General features: G+C 47.9%; 1 protein-coding gene across 1 annotated transcript; it reads left to right on the top strand.

Moving 5' to 3' along the window:
• The first annotated feature begins 17,007 nt into the window (after positions 1-17,007).
• On the top strand, positions 17,008-18,658 carry LOC120909187 (apelin receptor B-like). Its single transcript, XM_040320906.1, has one exon. The coding sequence runs from the start codon at positions 17,148-17,150 to the stop codon at positions 18,318-18,320; it is 1,173 nt and encodes a 390-aa protein (XP_040176840.1). The 5' UTR covers positions 17,008-17,147; the 3' UTR covers positions 18,321-18,658.
• The last annotated feature ends 2,312 nt before the right edge of the window (positions 18,659-20,970 follow it).

The following is a 20,970-nucleotide window of genomic DNA, read 5'->3' as shown; positions in this document are numbered from 1 at the left end:
CGACAACAAATGTTCGATGTGAGCTTTTGGTCGGATATTCCGACTGTGTGTAGGCTCCATCGGACATTTGCTGTCGGAATTTCCGACAACAAATGTTTGAGAGCTGTTGAGAGAGTTCTTGTCAGAAATTACGATCGTCTGTTTGCAATTCCAACGCACAAAAATCCTACGAATGCTCGGAATCAATTTGATGCATGCTCGGAATCATTGAACTTAATTTTTCTCGGCTCGTCGTAGTGTTGTACGTGACCGCGTTCTTGATGTTCAGAATTTCCGACAACATTTGTGTGACCGTGTGTATGCAAGACAAGTTTGAGCCAACATTCCCTCGGAAAAAAATCCACGGTTTTGTTGTCGGAATATCCGATCGTGTGTATGCGACATTGGACTGAAAGGTGAAAACGAATGTACTCACCGCATCTAAAGACTGATAAGCTGCAACATATTCTTTTTGGTTTGGGGTTTAGGTAAGCTTTAAAGTGGTTGTACTGTAAACCCAACCACACAACTTGCACCTACAGGTAAGCCTAGATTAAGGCTTACCTGTAGGTGCAAGAAATATCTCCTTAACCTACACGGTTACGGAGATATTTTCACAAAAACGGGCACCGATGTCTATGACGCATTCGCGCCGTAGACAACGGCGCAGGCACACTGAGCGTGCCGTTTCTGCGAATGGTACATTCGGGGGTTAATGCTGTATTTCCGCACATGCGCTGGGATCTGCAGGTCCCGCGCGCATGCGCGGGAGTGAAGTCATCGTCGCTCCGGCCAATCACAGCTCCATAGCAGCAATAACAAGAAGAAGATTGGAGGAGACATGGCAGCAGCGGCGGAGGGCACGGAGGAGAACTTCGGGGGCTTCGATCTCAGGTAAGTCAATCATACTAGCTCATTATGACTTTCTCTTGCAAGGTTTTAAAAAAAAAAACTGAATGAGGGTTTACTTCCTCTTTAAAGGGTCACTAAAGGAATTTTTTTTTTTAGCTGAAATGATTGTTTACAGGGCATAGAGACATAATAGTTAACTGATTCCTTTTAAAAATGATTAAAAAATAGATAAAAAACAATCATATAATGTGCCTGCAGTGTAGTTTCGTTTTTGTTGTTGTTTCCTGGTTCTCTGATGTACAGAGAGCCACTAGAGGGCAGTCAGCCAATAGAGAGCAGTGATACTTTGTCTAAAACTCCTCAGCACCAATCCAGTTTCGTTTTACACACAATAATCACATTAGTGACCACCGTGAGAAATCTCCCAGCACTGTGGTTATCAGGAAACAGGCAACCAGGAAGTGTCCAGAACAGAGAGGATTTACAGCAACATTAAAAGCAAAAACGAACAATGAGGACATGAAACCAGGACTGCAGTAAGGTAAAGGAAGCTATTTAGCTAAAAAAAAAAATTCCTTTAGTGACCCTTTAAGGCTCCATGCACACTGGGCTTAAAGGGGAGTTCCACCCACAATTTCACTTTTTAAATATAAATACCCCTGTAATACACAAGCTTAATGTATTCTAGTAAAGTTAGTCTGTAAACTAAGGTCCGTTGTGTTAGGTTGTTACAGCATTTAAATAGTTTATAATCTAGAAATAGACCGTGGCCATCTTAAGTGTGGGCATCATGAAGCCAGACTGTATGACTTCCTGGATTTCAGCTTTGCATATCTCGCACATGCTCAGTGCACAAGCAATGTAATAGGTTTCAGTCAGGTTTGCAAGGACTACTGGGAAACATGATGCCTATCCCAGAAACCCTTGCAAATAGCCTAGGCAAATAAGGAGGAGGAAGTAATGAAGGACTACAAAATAAAGGTATTTACAAGCAACAAATTAAATAAAAATTGTCCATTCTGAACACTATGAGATTAGAGCATGCAGCACAGACAAACATAAAAAAATGGGTGGAACTCCACTTTAAAAAAATGTTTGTTTTCTTGGGAATAAAAATCGCTCATATAGAGCATTTTTTGTACAAAGATTAGACGAGTTTAGGAGAGTTTTAATTTTTTCTGCCAGAAAACTCCGATCAGAAACACGAACCAGAAGTTTTTTTTTTTACCTGCCTCTAAACGTTGAGCTCAAAATATGCATGTAATTGTCCTAATGTGCATGAACACATATGATAACATTGAGTAACTTCTACAGGCAGAAGCAAAGTTTTTTTAAGCCAGTGTGCATGGAGCCTGAACAGATACACCATGATTTTACCCCAACTTTTAAAAAAAATGCATTTCTGTATCAGAGACTGTATGGGAGATGTCACAAGCCTAAAGACAGCAAAACATAAACAGTCAGATAACAAAAAGGGCTGTTATCAGAGTGCAGATAAAAAGAGAGAGCTCTTAAAGAGAGAGATAGGAGGAAAAGCTTTGACCTGGCACCACACATATGCATCTGGAGAACATCTGTCGATCTGCCACACACAGTGACAAGACACAGCCATAAAAGCCCCATATATTCAGATACAACCGCTCATCCTTGGCCTAACTAATGGGCAAACTCTTTTTTGGATACTATTTGGGCCAGTTTGTGTTAACTGCTGAGCAGTGGCACGTATTGCCAGTCATCTGGTACACTGGGAGTTCTTTACAGCCCAGCAAATGTGCCCTTTCTTCATAAAGAGCAGTTGCCCCATTGTGTACACTTTTTATTGGCCCTGCTTTTGAGGGATTTCAACGTATCTGCCAGCAGCGATCAGACCCCAAACAGTTTTTTCATCTCAGACATAATGTAAGCACTCTATAAAGCAGCCTTTCTCAACCTTTTTGCCCCAAATGAACCCTTGAAATAATTTTCAGGTCTCAGGTAACCCTTCATAAGATTAGTCCATCGGGGGTTATTGGGAAAATGCACCTCACATTGATGGTGGGAGGAATTCCTCCTTTACAGGGGTGGACAGACACCCTTGTAGTCATGCTGCTGGCTCTGCCAAGTGGTGTTGGAATTAAAACTACGCAGGTACCATCAGTTGGGAATTCACTTAGCCACAGCTCAAAGAACCCCCAGCCACCCCTGGAGGAACACTAGGTTCCACGGAACCCTGATTGAGAACAACTGCTATAGAGGAATAAGGATAGCGCTGACATATGTCTATTTAAAGGGGTTGTAAAGGTTTGTGTTTTTTCACCTTAATGCATTCTATGGCAAATGCCCGTTTGACAAAAATCATACGCTCGGTTGGCCAACAATTGTACCGTGTGTATGAGGCTTTAGGGTAGGGTGGCCAGACATCCCCGGTTTTGAGGACACTGTCCCTGGACCAAGTCTGTCCTCGGTTTTGTCCCTGGATTGGATTTGAACTGGGGCTGGGGCAATTTCAAAGACAGTCAGTGCAGCATTAAAAACAAAATTCTGAATTACACACCCCCGCTCTGCAGCTCCTACTAGCTTAGGGGGGTGTATTTTTTTCCATTATCTGTGCCCCTTTCTGATGATCATGTGCTGGTCGGAGCGGAGGAAATATTTCTTCAGTTTCTGGTGCATGCCCATTCAGCTCCGCTCGCACGTTCTTCTGCCTTGGCTCAAGTCCCGGCCAGCCGCCTGCCTGCTTATCTCGTTGCCTTCCCTGGCGGAGTGATCTTTCTCCGCACCCCACCCAGTAGTAGCCGGGGCTCAGAGAGTAATGCCGCGTACACACAACCGTTTTTCATGACGTGAAAATGCCATTTTTTTAATTGGTCATTAAAAACGACCGTGTGTGGGCTCCAGAGCATTTTCTTCAACGTGAAAAATGGCCATTAAAAATTTAGAACATGCTCTATTTTTTCTCGTCGTTTTTCAAGTCGTCGTTTTTTCACATCGTGAAAAACGGTTGTGTGTAGGCTTTAATGACGGGGAAAAAAATGCGCATTCTCTGAAGCAAGTTATGGGAAGGAAAATTTGCATAATCAGCCCAAAGTGTGGCGCCAATCGAATGGAACTTCCCATTTATAGTGCCGTCGTACGTGTTGTACGTCACTGCGCTCTGCCCAAGCATTTTTTTTTCACGGTCATGTGTATCGTTTTTTTTTTCCCATGACATGAAAAATGGTCGTGTGTACACGGCTTAAGACTTGACAGGCTGAGAGGAGGGCGGCGATGGGCAGAGAGTCGCTGATTGCCGCCATTCCTAGTAAAAAAAAAAATATGTCCCCGGATTTCATTTTAAAAATCTGTCCACCTTACTATGGAGCACAGAAGTTCAATGAGTGATCAACATTCCTTTATTTTAGTTTTATCCTGATTTGCTCATATCAAATTCAGATTCTGAGTCACAGAGAGAAATTCATGATAATTGCCTGTGTACAGAGGAGTAAGGACACCACAGCCATACACAGTGATGTATAGCTGTGGTAGCAGCTGTACAATGTATAGTCATATAGTCAGCAGGGAAACCATCTGGAGGATGTGTTGTATATTAATGATGAGATGACTTCTGGCAGTCTATGAAGAAGCTTTATCGAACATCTTTATCTAATGTGACTCACTGCCCATCACAGATCCCAGATGTCCATCATTCTGCATTAATATCCTTCTGTCCATCAACAATTTTTCACCATTTAGGCCTGATTCCTATAAATCTCTCAGTAATCGACTCCTTAGCTATGGAAGAGCTCATGCCTAAAATTGTTTTAAAGTGAGCCTGTCATTAAGAAAACTTCACATGGAAGCTGCTTACTGCTTCTAGGGAAGTGACACCCCTTCCGATAGTTATAGTTTCACAGGTGTCAAACTAGCATGTGGTCCACAAGTCAAAAATGTAATAACTGGGTTTGATCTACGAACGCTAGTTTTACCAGAACGAGCGCTCCCGTCTCATAACTTGCTTCTGAGCATGCACCTTTTTTTCACGTAGTTAAAGCCCACACACCTCCATTTTTTACAACCTTAAAAACAACAACGTTAAAAACATCGTGAAAAAATAGAGCATGTTCGAAAAAAAAATTTGCCCATTTTTTAGAACCCGAAAAATGCTCTGAAGCCCACACACGATCGTTTTTAATGACATTAAAAAAATGTCATTTTTTTTAGAACCCCAAAAACGGTTGTGTGTACGCGGCATTACACTCCTGTCAGGAAAACTGATCGTGTGTACGAGGTGTACGAGGCATTACTGAGTTAAATGAAAATTGACAAAAAGTTTTCATTTGAGAAATTGCATTTATTCCAAACTCAAATGTTAAAAGCAGAAATAATTTTGAATGACATTCGTCAAGTCTCTGTACATTATCAAATGCACTGATGAGATTTTCCTTAAGAATATCTACCAGTGTTTGGCCAGCTTTAGCTTGAATGCAAGCTGTTCCAGCATTGGAAGAATAATTATTATTCTTATTTTTTATTGATGTGGGCGATATGGGAGTTGGGGGTATATAAAGAAATAACATCACAAGAAAGACAATTGATGTAAAAAAAAAAACAGAGGGACAGTTGCCGAGGATATGACAGCGCGCTGATTGTGTGATAGAGGGGATGTGATAACATTTGCAATGTGTGTTGAAGGATATTTTAGTCTTCTTCCTGTTATTTTAAATTTGAAGTGCCCTGTTTGTGAGATTCTACTCAGTCGTCTCTATCTACATGAGCCTCCCCCAGTGTTGTGATGCTACTCCTCTGGGAACTGGATTCTGGGAAGAAGGCACAGCTGTGGTATATGTTTGTGCTTTTCTCGGTTGTCAAAAATGGTTGCTCATTAATCATCACACTTTGATGCACCTCATTGTTCGTTAAAGCCAATCCATGTTAAATATGGACAAAGGTCAAGTTCTTCACTACCAACCCTGCCTAAGCTGAAGTCTAGAGGGAGGATGTGTGGCCATTAAGTTTCTTTTTCCACCCCTGAACTTGGGGGCAGGGCCGCCATCGGGAATTTTGAGGCCCCTCACAGCTTGGGGCATGAAACAGAAAACCGGGGGGGGGGGGGGGGGTTGCCACCTCAAATTAAGAAGCGGGGGGGCTTTGGGTGCTGACAAAAAAAAATGGGGGATGCCATCCGGGCCTCTCGGGACCTTCCTGTACCCCCCTGATGGTGGCCCTGCCCCCCACCTTTTCTTTTTTAAATCCAGCCTAGTATGTGTGTGCGTGAGAAGGTACAGGCAGGAAGAGGTTAAAGAGGGAGCAAAGCAATGCAATAGGAGGCAGGGAGGATAAGGGGAGAGAGTGAGAGACAACGATGGGTGTGTGTGCCATCAGGAATTTAGGGGCCCCTTACACAGCTTCAGGCATGGGCCCCCTGGAGCAGAGAACCGGGAGGGGGTGCCGCAAGTTGAGAAGCAGGGGGGGGTGCCACCGCAAATTGAGAAGGGGGGGCGCGAATTGAGAAGCGGGGGGGGGGCTTTGGGTGCTGACCAGGGCCAGACTGGCCATAGGGCATACGGGCCGCAGGTCACGTCTCTGTAATGTGGGGGGGGGGGGGGGTCTGTATTGTAGAGGGGGGCTGTAATGTAGGGGGGTCTGTATTGAAGAGGGGAGCTGTAATGTAGGGGAGTATGTATTGTAGAGGAGGTCTGTAATGTAAGGGGGGTCTGTACTGTAGTGAGGGGGTCTGTACTGTAGGGAGGTCTGTGTAACATGCAGAGGTCCAGAACTGTTAGGGGGGGGTGTCTGTGTAATAAACTGTGAGGGGCTGTGTAATGTAAAGGGGGTCCAAAGGTGCAGGGTGCTGTGTAATGTAAAAGGGTCCAGAGGTGCAGGGTGTTGTGTAATGTAAAGGGGTCCAGAGGTGCAGGGTTCTGTGTAATGTAAAATGGTCCAGAGGTGCAAGGTGCTGTGTAATGTAAAGGGGCCCAGAGGTGCAGGGTGCTGTGTAATGTAAAGGGGCCCAGAGGTGTGGTGCTATGTAATTTAAAGGGGTCCAGAGGTGCATGGTGCTGTGTAATGTAAAGGGGCACAGAGGTGCAGGGTGCTGTGTAATGTAAAAGGGTCCAACGGTGCAGGGTGCTGTGTAATATAAAGGGGCCCAGAGGTGCAGGGTGCTGTGTAATGTAAAAGGATCCAGAGGTGTGGTGCTATGCAATGTAAAAGGGTCCAGGGTGTTGTGTAATGTAAAGGGGTCCAGAGGTGCAAGGTGCTATGTAATGTAAAAGGGTCCAGAGGTGTGGTGCTATGTAATGTAAAGGGATCCAGGGTGTTGTGTAATGTAAAGGGGTCGGGAGAGGTGCAAGCTGCTGTGTAATGTAAAAGGGTCCAGAGGTATGGTGCTATGTAATGTAAAGGGGTCCAGAGGTGAAGGGTGCTGTGTAATGTAAAGGGGCACAGAGGTGCAGAGTGCTGTGTAATGTAAAGGGGCTCAGAGGTACAAGGTACTGGAACCCCACATCCCATCATTAACAGCAACCGCGAAGTGCCGTGCCTCACCCCCCCCCCCCCCGGGCTGCTCAGTCTAAATTGCCTGGGCCTATTTTTTGTCCCAGTCCGGGCCTGGTGCTGACAAAAAAAGAAATGGGGGACTTTGGGTGCTGACGTAGAAAATAATAAAAAAATTAAAAAAGGGGGATGCCATCCAGGCCCCTGGGGACCACCGGGCCCCTTACAGGTCGGGGAGGGGACTTTGGGTGCTGACAAACAAACAACATATATATATTTTTTAAATAAATAAAATAAAAATGGGGGATGCCATCCGGACCCCTGGGCACCACCGGGCCCCTTACAGGTGTACTGCCTGTACCCCCCTGATGGCGGCCCTGCTTGGGGGTCTCTCTTTGGGAGAGCCCCCTGACCTAGTACACTTTGGTCAGCTTCTGCTGACCATGAGGAGAGGGGTCCGCCAGGCCTTTTAACAAATTTAAAACCTGGGGTTCAGGGTAAAGTACTACCCCTTCAGGGGGTGGACAAAAAGCACACTCTTAAAGCAGAGTTCCACCCATTAAAAAGTCAGCAGCTACAAAAAGTTTAGCTACTGACTTTTAATAAACTGCCTCGCTTCTCTCCCCCTCCTCTCCACTGCGCCAGCATTGCAAGTGTGGGTGCCCGGCTGTTGCTTCACAGCTGGGCGTGCACTGCGATATTAAATGGTGGGCAATCTTCTGACACGTGACGTGTCCCATCAGATTGCAGGGAGGGAGGGAGGGGGAGAGGTGAACTTCCACTCGGCGCTGCAACGCCAGGAGAGGAGGTAGGAGCTGTTTACCTATCAAAACTAGGAACCTGCTCCCCCCCCCCCCCCCCAATAAAATGACGTGTCAAATGTGGCATTTCAGGGGGTCAAGAGTACTAAAAGCGGAAGTTCCACTTTTGGGTGGAACTCTGTTTAAGTGCACTTTTTGTGTGTGTGATTGCACATGCACCTTTTTTGTACACTTATGGGTTTTTGTTTTTGCGCACCACCGTGAAAAAAAGAAAAAAAAAAAAAGAGTTAAGCAGCACATACATTAATAATTTTATTTTGTTCAACCAGTAGGTTGAACGGAAAAAATAATTCAATTCACCCATCCACACATTCAAGGTGGATGGGGGAATCACTCCTACTAAGCTATTGTGTACTGACGGTGGGGAGCCTTCCCCGTAATCAGAATGCAATGATCAGTGCCATCGGCTATAGCCGGCGGCACTTGACCATCTGGGAAAGACCCAACAGGCTGTTTGTACCGAAGCTATTTGGTAGATCGACTTCTGTACAACCAGGGTGCCCATACACAAATTGTAATTTGGCTGGTACTTGCTGAACCGTCTGAATATCGATCCATGTATGGCCGGCATTAGGCTATGTTTACACTCTGCAAGTCGGGAGTAAGGCAGTCCATATAGCAGTAATTTAAAAAAAAAAAAAAAAGATCCATCCACACTCGAGGTGGATGGGGGAATGCTTCCCGCTGAGCTATTGTATTCTGACAGCTGGGAGATTTCACTGCCATCTGAATGCGCTGATCGACAGGGTGGATCAACTTCTGTACAACCAGGGTGCCCATACATGGATCAAATTCAACCAAACCCTGCTGAACCGACCAAATTTTGATCAATGTATGTTAACACTCTGTGCATGTTCGGAATGCGCACAAACTCAAAAAGGTGATGTCCTTTAACTAAGGTGACCAGATTTTTATAATGAAATCCGGGGACATATTTTTTTTACTAGTAATGGCGTCAATCAGCGACTCTCTGCCCATCGCCGCCCGCCTCACAGCCTGTCAATTTTTAGGCCGCGTACACACGATCGGTCAAAACTGATGAAAACGGACTGAAGGACCGTTTTCATCAGCCCAAACCGATCGTGTGTGGGCCCCATCGGTTAGTTATCCTTCGGTCAAAAAAATAGGAACATGCTTTAAAATTGAACCGATGGACGACTAACCGATAGGTCAAAACCGATCGTTAGTATGCAAAAGCATCGGTTAAAAACCCGCCCATGCTCAGAATCAAGTCAACGCATGCTTGGAAGCATTGAACTTTGTTTTTTTCAGCACGTCGTCGTGTTTTACGTCACCGCGTTCTGACACGATCGGTTATTTAACCTATGGTGTGTAGGCACATCAGACCATCAGTCAGCTTCATCGGTTAACCTATGACCTTCGGACCGTTCTTATCGGATGGACTGATCGTGTGTACGCGGCCTTATTCTCTGGGCCCCGGCTACTACTGGGTGGGTAGTGGAGGAAGATCACTCCGCCAGGGAAGGCAAGGAGATAAGCAAGCAGGCGGCTGGCCAGGACATGAGCCAAGGCAGAAGAAAATGCGAGCGGAGCTGAATGGGCACCTGAAACTGAAGAAATATTTCGACTAGCACATGATCATCAGAAAAGGGCACAGATAATGAAAAAAAATACACCCCCCTAAGCTAGTAGGAGCTGCGGAATGGGGGTGTGTAATTCAAATTTCTTTTTTTTTTATTCTGCACTGTCTTTGAAATTGCCCCAGCCCCTGATCAAATCCAATCCGGGGACAAAACCGGGGACAGACTTGGTCCGGGGACCAGTGGCGGTGCGTCCATAGGGACGCAGGAGCGCCGCCCCCTCTGGCTCGCTCACAGCCAGTAAAATATACAGATTCATACACTGTATGAATCTGTATATTTTCGCCGCTGCCGTCCACTATTCAGCTGGCCGGAAGTTGAGCGCCGGTCAGCTGAATAGCGGCAGCTGACTGGCTGTGTGGAAGTGCCTATCAGGGCCAGCGGCCATCGGAGTACAGCCCTGAGGCTGTAGTCGGCTTCCTGAAGCTCATCCTCGGGGCGTACCGGCCGTACGTCCGAGGATAAGACTGACAGGCGTCTCAGCCAATCAGGTAACCTGATTGGCTGAAGCGTCATCGAGGGCAGGACGAGGGACGTAGAAGCCATAAAGGTAAGTGCCGGGGGGGGGTACTGGGCACAGTGGCTACAAGTTGGGCACAGTGGCTACAAGTGGGGGCACAGTGGCTACAATTGGGGGCACAGTGGCTACAATTGGGGGCACAGTGGCGACAATTGGGGGCACAGTGGCGACAATTGGGGGCACAGTGGTGACAATTGGGGGCACAGTGGTGACAATTGGGGGCACAGTGGCGACTATTGGGGGCACAGTGGCAACAATTGGGGGCACAGTGGCGACAATTGGGGGCTGTGTTTGATGGCATAGTGGTGACAATTGATGGCACAGTAGCTGCGTTTGATGGAATGGCACAGTGGCTGTGTTTTGATGGCATGGCACGGTGGCTGCGTTTTGATGGCATGGCACAGTGGCTGCGTTTTGATGGCACGGTGGCTGCGTTTTGATGGCATGGCACAGTGGCTGCGTTTTGATGGCATGGCACAGTGGCTGCGTTTTGATGGCACGGTGGCTGCGTTTTGATGGCATGGCACAGTGGCTGCGTTTTGATGGCATGGCACAGTGGTTGCGTTTTGATGGCATGGCACAGTGGCTGCGTTTTGATGGCACGGTGGCTGCGTTTTGATGGCACGGCACAGTGGCTGCGTTTTGATGGCACAGTGGTTGCGTTTTGATGGCACAGTGACTGCATTTGATGGCATGGCACAGTGGTGACAATTGATAGGTACAGTGAGGCTGCAATTGTTTTTTTTTTTTTTTTTCGTTTGCGCCCCCCCAAAAATTTTGAACACCAGCCGCCACTGCCGGGGACAGTGTCCTCAATCTGGAGCTTGCTATGGGGGCATCCAAGCCAAGCCACAGCTCCATGTGTCCATTCACACATGGAGCCGCGGCTCGGCCCCGCCCCTCTCTCTCCTTATTGGCTCACTGAATTTGATTGACAGCAGCGGGAGCCAATGGCGCTCTTTTGCTATCAGGTAAGGGGGGCTAAGGGGGTCTGCTGCACACAGAAGTTTTTTTTCTTAATGCAGAATGCATTAAGATAAAAAAAACCCTCTGCCTTTACAACCACTTTAATAGTTAATGGCACCTCTACACATCTGCTAATGTGGGCGTTTTTATACATGCCAAAATGCATTATGCTGCAGCACCATGCAGTTCAGTGAAGCTTGATTTTGCAAAAGGGTCAGGGACTTCTTTTGAGAACTTTACATTTGTAGAGCAGCCCATTGAAATAATGGGCTGCCCTACACATCACACATGGGAATGCCTGGAAAATGCACACATGTACGTGCACATGTGAGCTCCATCGCACCTGCATGATGTGAACAGAGCTGGCCATACATTGTACAATTTTTTTATTCAATTTTCTTTAGATTTACTGTCAACTGTGTAGTGCAAGGGCCTGCCTGACTGGATTCAGGTAGATCGGCACATTTTTAGGCGGGCGTAGCGCATCTCATATGCGATACGCCGACGTAAAGCAGAGAGGCAAGCACCCAATCCACAATGCAAATGCTCCTAACGTTGCGCCGGCGTAATGTAAAATTACGCCGTCCCGTGGACGCATCCCAGTGGACGCATCCCAGTGCGCATGCTCAGAATCACGTTGAAAATACTCCATAAGATACGTCGAATCACTGCCTACGACGTGACGTAACCTACGCCCAGCCATATTCACGTACTACTACGTAAACAACGTAAAATACGACGGCTGTTCCCTGGTCCATACCTTAACACGACCTACCCCTGCTTTATGAGGCTTAACTATACGCCGGACGTAAGCTTAAGGTAAACCGCGTATATTAATGCGCCGGGCGCAAGTACGTTTGTGAATCGGCGTATCTCCCTTATTTGCATATTCGATTCGTAAATCAGTGGAAGCGCCCCTTGCGGCCAGCGTAAATATGCGCCCAAGATACGACGGCGTAGGAAACTTACGTTGGTCGGATGAAGCCTAATTTCAGGCGTATCTAGTTCTATGGGTACGGCGCATAGATACGACGGCGCACATTGACACTTACACGGCGTATCTCGAGATACGTCGGCGTAAGTGCTACCTGAATCCAGGCCAAAGTGTTTAGGTTTGACCTCATAATTTATGGTTTTGGTAAATAAAGGAATATTATACAAGAACATGGTTACACACAGGTTGAAAATCACCTGAAAAACGGTCAGTTCGCCAATGGCTGTGAGCGCTGTGCTGATCACTTTTGGGGGGGGGGGTGGTAGTCCCCCTGTTAGAACACAATAGCTCAGCAGGGAGATCACCACATTAATATCGGATGTGTTAGTACGGCGATGTGTACGTTTTTTTTTTTTTTTTTTTTCGTTTAGCCTGCTGGGTTGAGCGAATAAGAAACTTCCCTTATGTACCCAGCATTAGGTGTTTGCCTTGTTAGGTATGAAATGTGCAGCATCCAGGGCCGGGACAAGGGGTGGTCAGGAGGGACAGCTGCCCTGGGCACTGTGGTACCGTGAGGTGAGGGGCACCGCAAGGTGAATGAGGGGTGAGATTTGTGTTGGGAGGGGGAATTTTGGGGGCAGCAGGGAGTAAGAATTGTTCTAGGAGAAATATGGGGAGGTGGTGATTTTAGAGGGACTTGTGTTAGAAGGGAGGATGGGGAAGAGGATTTGTGCTCAGAGGGGGTATTTCAGGGGTCTATGCTAAAAGAGATGATATGGTAGAGGGGGAGGGGAATTGCGCTAGGAGAGGATGTTTTTTTTTGGAGGGAGGGGGGGGGCTATGCTAGTAGGGAGGATTGGGGGGTATTTGTGCTAGGAGGGGGAATTTGGGGGGGGGGGGGGTTGTGCTGCTAGGAGGGGAAATTTGAGAGGTAAAGGATTTTTTGCTAGGAGGGGCGATTTTTTTTTTGGAGAGGGGGTATTTGTGCTAGGGGGGATTTGGGGGATGGCAGGACAAAGATTTGTGTTGGGAGGGGATTTTTTTTGGGGGGGGGGTCTATGCTAGTAGGGATGATCGGGGGTTGTGCTAGGAGGGGTGATTTTTTGGGGGGGGCATTTGTGCTGGGGGTATTTGGGGGGTAGAGGGACAAAGATTTGTGCTGTGAGGGGATTGTGCTAGGAGGGGAGATTTGAGGGTTAGAGGATTTGTGCTAGGAGGGGATGATTTTTTTTTGGGGGGGTGGGGCATTTGTGCTGGTGGTATTTGGGGGGGCGGGACACAGATTTGTGCTGGGAGGGGATTTTTTTGGGGGGGTTGTGCTGGTAGGGGAAATTTGCTACTTTGAGGAGTAGAGAATTTGTGTTAAAAGGGGTGATTTTTTTAGGGGGGCATTTGTGCTGGGGGGATTTGGGGGATGGTGGGGCAAAGATTTGTGCTGGGTGGGGGGATTTTAGCAAGAGGGTAGATTTTTACTGAGCAGAGGGTGAATTTATGCTTGGGGGTAAGTATCCACATAATTGCCCAATTCTAGCAGGAGAAATATGGGGGGGAGTGATTTTAGGGTGATTTGTGTTTGAAGGGAGGAAGGGGAAGAGGATTTGTGCTCAGAGGGGGTGGGGGTATTTGTGGGTCTATGCTAAAAGAGATGATATGGTAGAAGGGGGAGGGGAATTGCACTAGGAGAGAAAGTTTATTTTTGGGGGGGGGGGGCAATACTAGTAGGGATGACTGGGGGCATTTGTGCTGGGAGGGGGAATTTGGGGTGTTTGTGCTAGGAGGGGGCATTTTAGAGGTAGAGGATTTTTGCTGGGAGGCACGATTTTTTTGGGGGGGGGGGGGGATTTGTGCTGGGGGGATGTGGGCAATGGCAGGACAAAGATTTGTGCTGGGAGGTTTCCTTTTTGAAGTGCTAGGAGGGAGAATGGGAGGGGGGATTTTTTTTTGTGGGGGGGGGGGGGGTTGTGCTATTAGGGGAAATTTGCTAGTAGGGGTATTTGTGCTAGGAGAAGGAACTGGGGGGGTTGGTCTTGTAGGGGAAATTTGCTAGTAGGGGTATTTGTGCTAGGAGGGGGAACTGGGGGGGTTGGTCTTGTAGGGGAAATTTGCTAGTAGGGGTATTTGTGCTAGGAGGGGGAACTGGAGGGGGAGGTGTTGTGCTAGTAGGGAAAATTTGCTAGTAGGGGTATTTGTGATAGGAGGGGGAATTGGGTGGGGGGTTGTGCTAGTAGGGGAAATTTGCTAGTAGGGGTATTTGTGCTAGGAGGGGGAATTGGGGGGGAGGGGTTGTGCTAGTAGGGGAAACTTGCTAGTAGGGGTATTTGTGCTAGGAGGGGGAACTAGGGGGGGTTGTGCTAGTAGGGGAAATTTGCTAGTAGGGGTATTTGTGCTAGGAGGGGGAACTAGGGGGGGTTGTGCTAGTAGGGGAAATTTGCTAGTAGGGGTATTTGTGCTAGGAGGGGGAACTGGGGGGGGGTGTGCTAGTAGGGGAAACTTGCTAGTAGGGGTATTTGTGCTAGGAGGGGGAACTGGGGGGGGGTTGTGCTAGTAGGGGAAATTTGCTAGTAGGGGGAATTAGGGGGGTTGTGCTAGTAGGGGAAATGGCTAGTAGGGGTATTTGTGCTAGGAGGGGGAACTAGGGGGGGGGGGGGTGCTAGTAGGGGAAATTTGCTAGTATGGATATTTGTGCTAGGAGGAATAATTGGGGGCAGGGGGTGTGCAAGTATGGGAAATTTGAGGGGTAGGGGTATTTGTGCTAGGAGGGGGAATTGGGGGGGTTTTGCTAGGAAGGAAAATTTGAGGGGTAGGGGTATTTGTGCTAGGAGAGGGAATTGGGGGGGTTGTGCTAGTAGGGGAAATTTGCTAGTAGGGGTATTTGTGCTAGGAGGGGGAATTGGGGGGGGGGGGTTGTGCTAGTAGGGGAAAATTGCTAGTAGGGGTATTTCTGCTAGGAGGGGGAACTAGGGGGGGTTGTGCTAGTAGGGGAAATTTGCTAGTAGGGGTATTTGTGCTAGGAGGGGGAACTGGGGGGGGGGGGGGGTGCTAGTAGGGGAAACTTGCTAGTAGGGGTATTTGTGCTAGGAGGGGGAACTGAGGGGGGGGGGGGGGTGTGCTAGTAGGGGAAATTTGCTAGTAGGGGGAATTGGGGGGGTTGTGCTAGTAGGGGAAATGGCTAGTAGGGGTATTTGTGCTAGGAGGGGGAACTAGGGGGGGGGGGTTGTGCTAGTAGGGAAAATTTGCTAGTAGGGATATTTGTGCTAGGAGGAAGAATTGGGGGGGGGGGGGTGCAAGTATGGGAAATTTGAGGGGTAGGGGTATTTGTGCTAGGAGGGGGAATTGGGGGGGTTTTGCTAGGAAGGAAAATTTGAGGGGTAGGGGTATTTGTGCTAGGAGAGGGAATTGGGGGGGTTGTGCTAGTAGGGTAAGGTGACCAGATTTTTAAAATGAAATCTGGGGACATATTTTTTTTTTTACTGGTAATGGCAGCAATCAGTGACTTTCTGCCCGTCGCCGCCGGCCTCACAGCCTGTCAAGTCTCACTCTCCGGGCCCCGGCTACTACTGGATGGGGTGCGGAGCAAGATCCCTCCACCAGGGAAGGCAAGGAGATAGGCGGGCAGGCAGCTGGCCGGGACTTGAGCCAAGGCAGAAGAACAGAAGCGGAATGGGCATGCACCCGAAAATATTCCCTCCGCTCCGACCAGCACATGATCATCAGAAATGGGCACAGATAATGGGAAAAAAATACAACCCCCTAGGCTAGTATGAGCGACGGAGTGGAGGTGTGTAATTCAGATTTTTTTTTTTTAATTCTGCACTGAATGTCTTTGAAATTGCCCCAGCCCCTGTTCAAATCAAATCCGGGGACAAAACTGGGGACAGACTTGGTCTGGGGACAGTGTCCTCAATCCAGGGACTGTCCCCTGAAACCGGGGATGTCTGGTCACCCTATAGTAGGGGAAATTTGAGGGGTAGGGATATTTGTGCTGGGAGGGGGAATTGGGGGGGTTTTGCTAGGGGTAGGGGTATTTGTGCTAGGAGGGGGTGCTAGGAGGGGGAATTATGAGGGGTTGTGCTAGGAGGGGGAATTGGGGGGGGGGGGGGTTTGCTAGGAGGGGAAATTTGAGGGGTAGGGATATTTGTGCTAGGAGGGGGAATTATGAGGGGTTGTGCTAGGAGGGGTAATTTGAGGGATAGAGGATTTGTGCTATTAGAGGTGTTTTTTTTTTGGGGGGGGGGGCATATGTGCTGGGGGGATTTGGGGGATGGCAGGACAAAGATTTGTGCTGGGAGGGGTGATTTTAGTAGGAGGGCAGATTTTTACTGAGCAGGGGGATTTTTGCTGACAGTCACATACACATCTTGTAGTGGTTGCAGTTTGGCATGTCCGCCCTGAGCTCTAGATGACGTTGTCCCAGCACGGTTAGCATCCAACAATCAATCAAATATCAGAGTTTGGTGAACTTATCCACTAAGATCACATTATGATTGTGAATATTAAGTTCATCTAACAGTTATCTTTTTTTATTGATTGTTTCTAAATCGCCTTTTTTCCTGGCCATGGACATTGGTTGAAGTGAGTGTCTTTGTGTATTGGTTGTTTGCATGTGTTTTATGTGTTTAGGCAGAGATTTGGCGTGTGCCTCTTTTGTTAGCCGCTAGACTCAAGGGACGGACAACATGGTCAGAGGAGCGATTGTGCAGATTATTATGTCATGTTATGTTGTTTATAGAATGGAAGTGCAGGATCCACAGATAACTTGTGAGCTCCCTTCACAGGATGTCTGCTGTGGAGCAGTCTGCCCCCCCCTCCCCTTTTTCTCATCTCCAGGCTATAATGAGGGGGGGGGGGGGTGATAATTGAATTACCATATCACATTGCAAAGCAAAAGGCATCCCTGAAGGAGTTAAATGCCCCCTGCAGTCTTGGAAGAGGTGGGGGTGTCCTGGGCTGGGAGGAGAGGGCTATAAAGTAGAGTGTGGGGTCTGATAAGGAGTAAAATTGCAGACAGAGAGCAGACAGTGATGAGCACCTCACCAGAGATGGAAGAGGAGACTGACAACTCAACCCTCTTCATGGGAATGGCCGACAACTCAACCCTCTTTGCTGGAATGCCCGATTGCGAGTACGATGAGTGGGAACCATCGGTTGGACTTATACCCACTACTTACTTTCTCATCTTTTTCTTGGGCATCACTGGCAATGGTCTGGTGCTGTGGGCCAGTCACCACCGCAGGGACCGTCAACGGGCAGCAGACACTTTCATCGTCCAGCTGGCAATTGCTGACCTGGCTTTCGTGGTGACCCTACCACTGTGGGCTGTCTATGTATCACTGGGATATCACTGGCCCTTTGGCAATGTGGCCTGCAAAGTCAGCGGGTACATGGTGCTTCTGAACATGTATGCCAGCGCCTTCTGCTTAACAGGACTGAGTCTGGACCGGTACATAGTTATTGTGCTATCGCCAGGACCGGGGCACCCACGGTCTCCACTTTCCAGCCCAATGGCCATTGCGATTACTTGGGCAAGTGCAGGTCTGCTGGCTCTTCCTGCCATCATTTTCCGGAACACAGGACAAGCAGATGAGCTCTTTGACAACAGGACAATGTGCTACATGGACTACTCAGCAGTGGACAGCAGTGGGCAAACTCACCTGTGGGAAGCTGGCTTGGGATTTTCCTCAACCTTGTTGGCCTTTGTGGCACCGTTTTGTGTCATCCTCTTCTGCTATGTGGGCATTGGCCGCCGGGTTTCAGGCCACTTCCACCTGCCTCTAGTTGCAAGCAGGAAAAGGAGACTGTTAGCAATAATGGTTGGGCTAGTGGCCACCTTTGGGGCATGCTGGGCCCCATTTCACCTGGTTAAGAGCATCTACGTCCTGATGAATGCAGAGGTTTTACCACTGAGTTGTGGTCTGCATGTCTTTCTCAGTAATCTGCATCCCTATGCCACCTGCTTAGGGTATGCCAACAGCTGCCTAAACCCGGTCCTGTATGCTTTTCTGGATCCCAGGTTCAGAGGACACTGTCGCCGGGTGCTGGGGTGTGGAGTTCTCCTGAAGAATACAGAAGGACAAACAGAACAGAAGGGTCAAAAAAACAATGTTGGCAGCTCTTCTGGGGACTGTGCAGAAGCGGGGGGTAAGACCCTTAAGGTTTCCACAGAGGAGGAGGACATTGATGGAATGAAAGTTTAGACATTGGGGTAACAAAGTCCTAAAACTTTTTCATTTATTATATTTGTTCTGCTGCATTTTTGGATGTTGCAGTTTCAAACAATTCCATCTTAGGGGTGCAGTGACTTTGTTTTTTTTGTTGTTTTTTTATTGTTTTTGTTTTTTGTTTTTGTTTTTTACAACCCCGGTTGGAAGTTACCCACTTTACAATTTGAGAACATTGATGGACTTCAGGGTTAAGGAACTGTTTCCCCAAAAGACTAGAGCACTTACAGACTGGTGGGGTTTGGGCATACAGAGGTTTTGTTCTTTGTTTGCTTTTGTATATACTTTTATAATAAAAACATGTTTTATGAGAAGTTGCACTGGGATAGATTATACATTTGCGTAATGACAGTTAGAGCTTGTAGCGATAGACAGGCGTGTTGTATTGTGGTTGATGTGTGTATTCCTCAGGCCTCGTACACACAACCGAACATGTCCGCTGAAACTGGTCCGTCGGACCAGTTTCAGCAGACATGTTCGGTCGTGTGTAGGGCCGACCGGACAATTTTCCGGCCGACCGGACAGGTTTCCAGCGGACAAATGTTTCTTAGCATGCTAAGAAACATGTCCGCTGGAAGCCTGTCCGCCGGACATGTCCGATGGTCAGTACGACTCATCGTACATGTCCGCTGGCCCGAGAACCCGCGTATGACGTTGAAGTGATTCGACGCATGCGTGGAAGCATTGAACTTCCGGGTTCGCGCACGTAGCCGTCACGTCGCCGTCACGTCACCGCGTATTCTGTCCGCGGGGATTTTGGTTTGATGGTGTGTACAACCATCAGACCAAAATCTGCTAGCAGACATGTCCGATGAAAACGGTCCGCGGACCGTTTTCATTGGACAGCTCCGCTCGTCTGTACGAGGCCTCAATGTGTGGGTGAATCCTCGTACACACGTATGGGTTTCCCGGCAGACTTTTTACCGCCGGGAAACCCGAGGGGAAAACCGAGAACCTGCTCGGTAACTTTTTCCCCCCTACACACACGACCGGATTTCCCAACAGGAAAACTGCCATTAAAGCTTTGGTCGGGAATCCCGGCCGTGTGTATGCTCCATCGCAGTGTTTCCCATAGGAAAACTGTTGGGTTAAAAACCGCCGGGAATACCGGCGGGAAAAAAGAGAGCTGGTTCTCTTTTCTTTCCCGGCAGTTTTCCTGTCGGGAAAACTCAGATGGAGCATACACACGGCCGGTTTTCCCGGCCAAAAGCTCTCATGACAGTTTTCCCGATGGGAAAACCGGTCGTGTGTACGAGGCTTGACAGTTCTGAGGCTCCCTTTGACCTGCTTTGCTTTGATAAAAGAAGGTCCTATTGTGACGCGCCTGCAGTTATGGCAAAGTGCATTAGAAAAAGGTCATTCCCTTGTATATTTCTCATGATGGGTCTCCTTTAAAGACTATTCGTTTCGGTAATAAAGGAAATCTGTCAATGAGGAATCACAATGGTTCCCATTGCCGGCCCCTTCCTTCTGAAAATGATTCTTGCCTGGCTTTCAGCACGGAAATCACTGATCCAGAACAAAAGTATTTAGTTCAGGAGAACTGAAGAAGGCCACGGCCAGGCAACCAGCATCTTCAGAAGAAGGCCACGGCCAGGCAACCAGCATCTTCAGAAGAAGGCCACGGCCAGGCAACCAGCATTTTCAGAAGAAGGCCAGCAAATGCAGCCTTGATACTTCTCTCTGGTGTATTTTATGGAAACCAAATACAGTAAAACCTTGGATTGCGAGCATAATTCATTCCGGAAGCATGCTTGTAATCCAAAGCACTTGTATATCAAAGTAAATTTTCCCATAGGAAATAATGGAAACTCAAATGATTCGTTCCACAACCATTTATTCATAAGTTCTTCAGTCTATAGTCCATATAAAAAGATTATAGAAATGTGATACGTTGTGTAACCATAAAATGTCCATCCACAAATGGCAGCCTCCCCAAGGGGATTAGAAGCAAAATCCAGCAGGAGCTACAGAGTATAAAAGAGAAGAGAGGCGCCTCTAAGTGTAGCAATATGGTTACATTTAATGAAGGTACAACATTTAGCAACTCACATGGTTGATGATTAAAAGAGGCACATCTAAGTATGCGGGCATCCGGGATAAAGCTGTCCACATAAACCGTCCTCCTCACCTCTGTCAGTCTGCAATCGTGGCCAGGAAGACTACCCTGCAGTAGAGCAATCTGAAAGCGAGGCTTGAACTGCTCATGGAAGGGATGACATCAATGGTGGTGCGAAGGATGGTCTTTGTGGACGACTTTACCCCGGAAGCCTGCATACTTAGATGTGCCTGTTTTAATCACCAACCATGTGAGTTTCTAAATGTTGTGGGCAGCACAGTAGTGTAGTGAGTAGCACTCTCGCCTAGCAGTAAAAAGGGTCGCTGGTTCGTAGCCTGACCACGACACTACCTGCCTGGAGCTTGCATGTTCTCCCTGGCCTGCGTGGGTTTCCTCCGGATCCTCCGGTTTCCTCCCACACTCCAAAGACATGCTGGTAGGTTAATTGGCTCCTGCCTAAATTGGCCCTAGTATGTGAGTTAGGGAACTTAGATTGTAAGCTCCTTGAGTAAAGCGCTGCATAAATTGACGGCGCTATATAAGTACCTAAATAATAATAATGCTGTA

This window comes from Rana temporaria, chromosome 8, assembly GCF_905171775.1.
Source record: "Rana temporaria chromosome 8, aRanTem1.1, whole genome shotgun sequence".
Lineage (NCBI taxonomy): Eukaryota > Metazoa > Chordata > Amphibia > Anura > Ranidae > Rana > Rana temporaria.
Note: the sequence above shows the minus strand (reverse complement) of the source record. Positions and strands in the feature narration are given on the sequence as shown.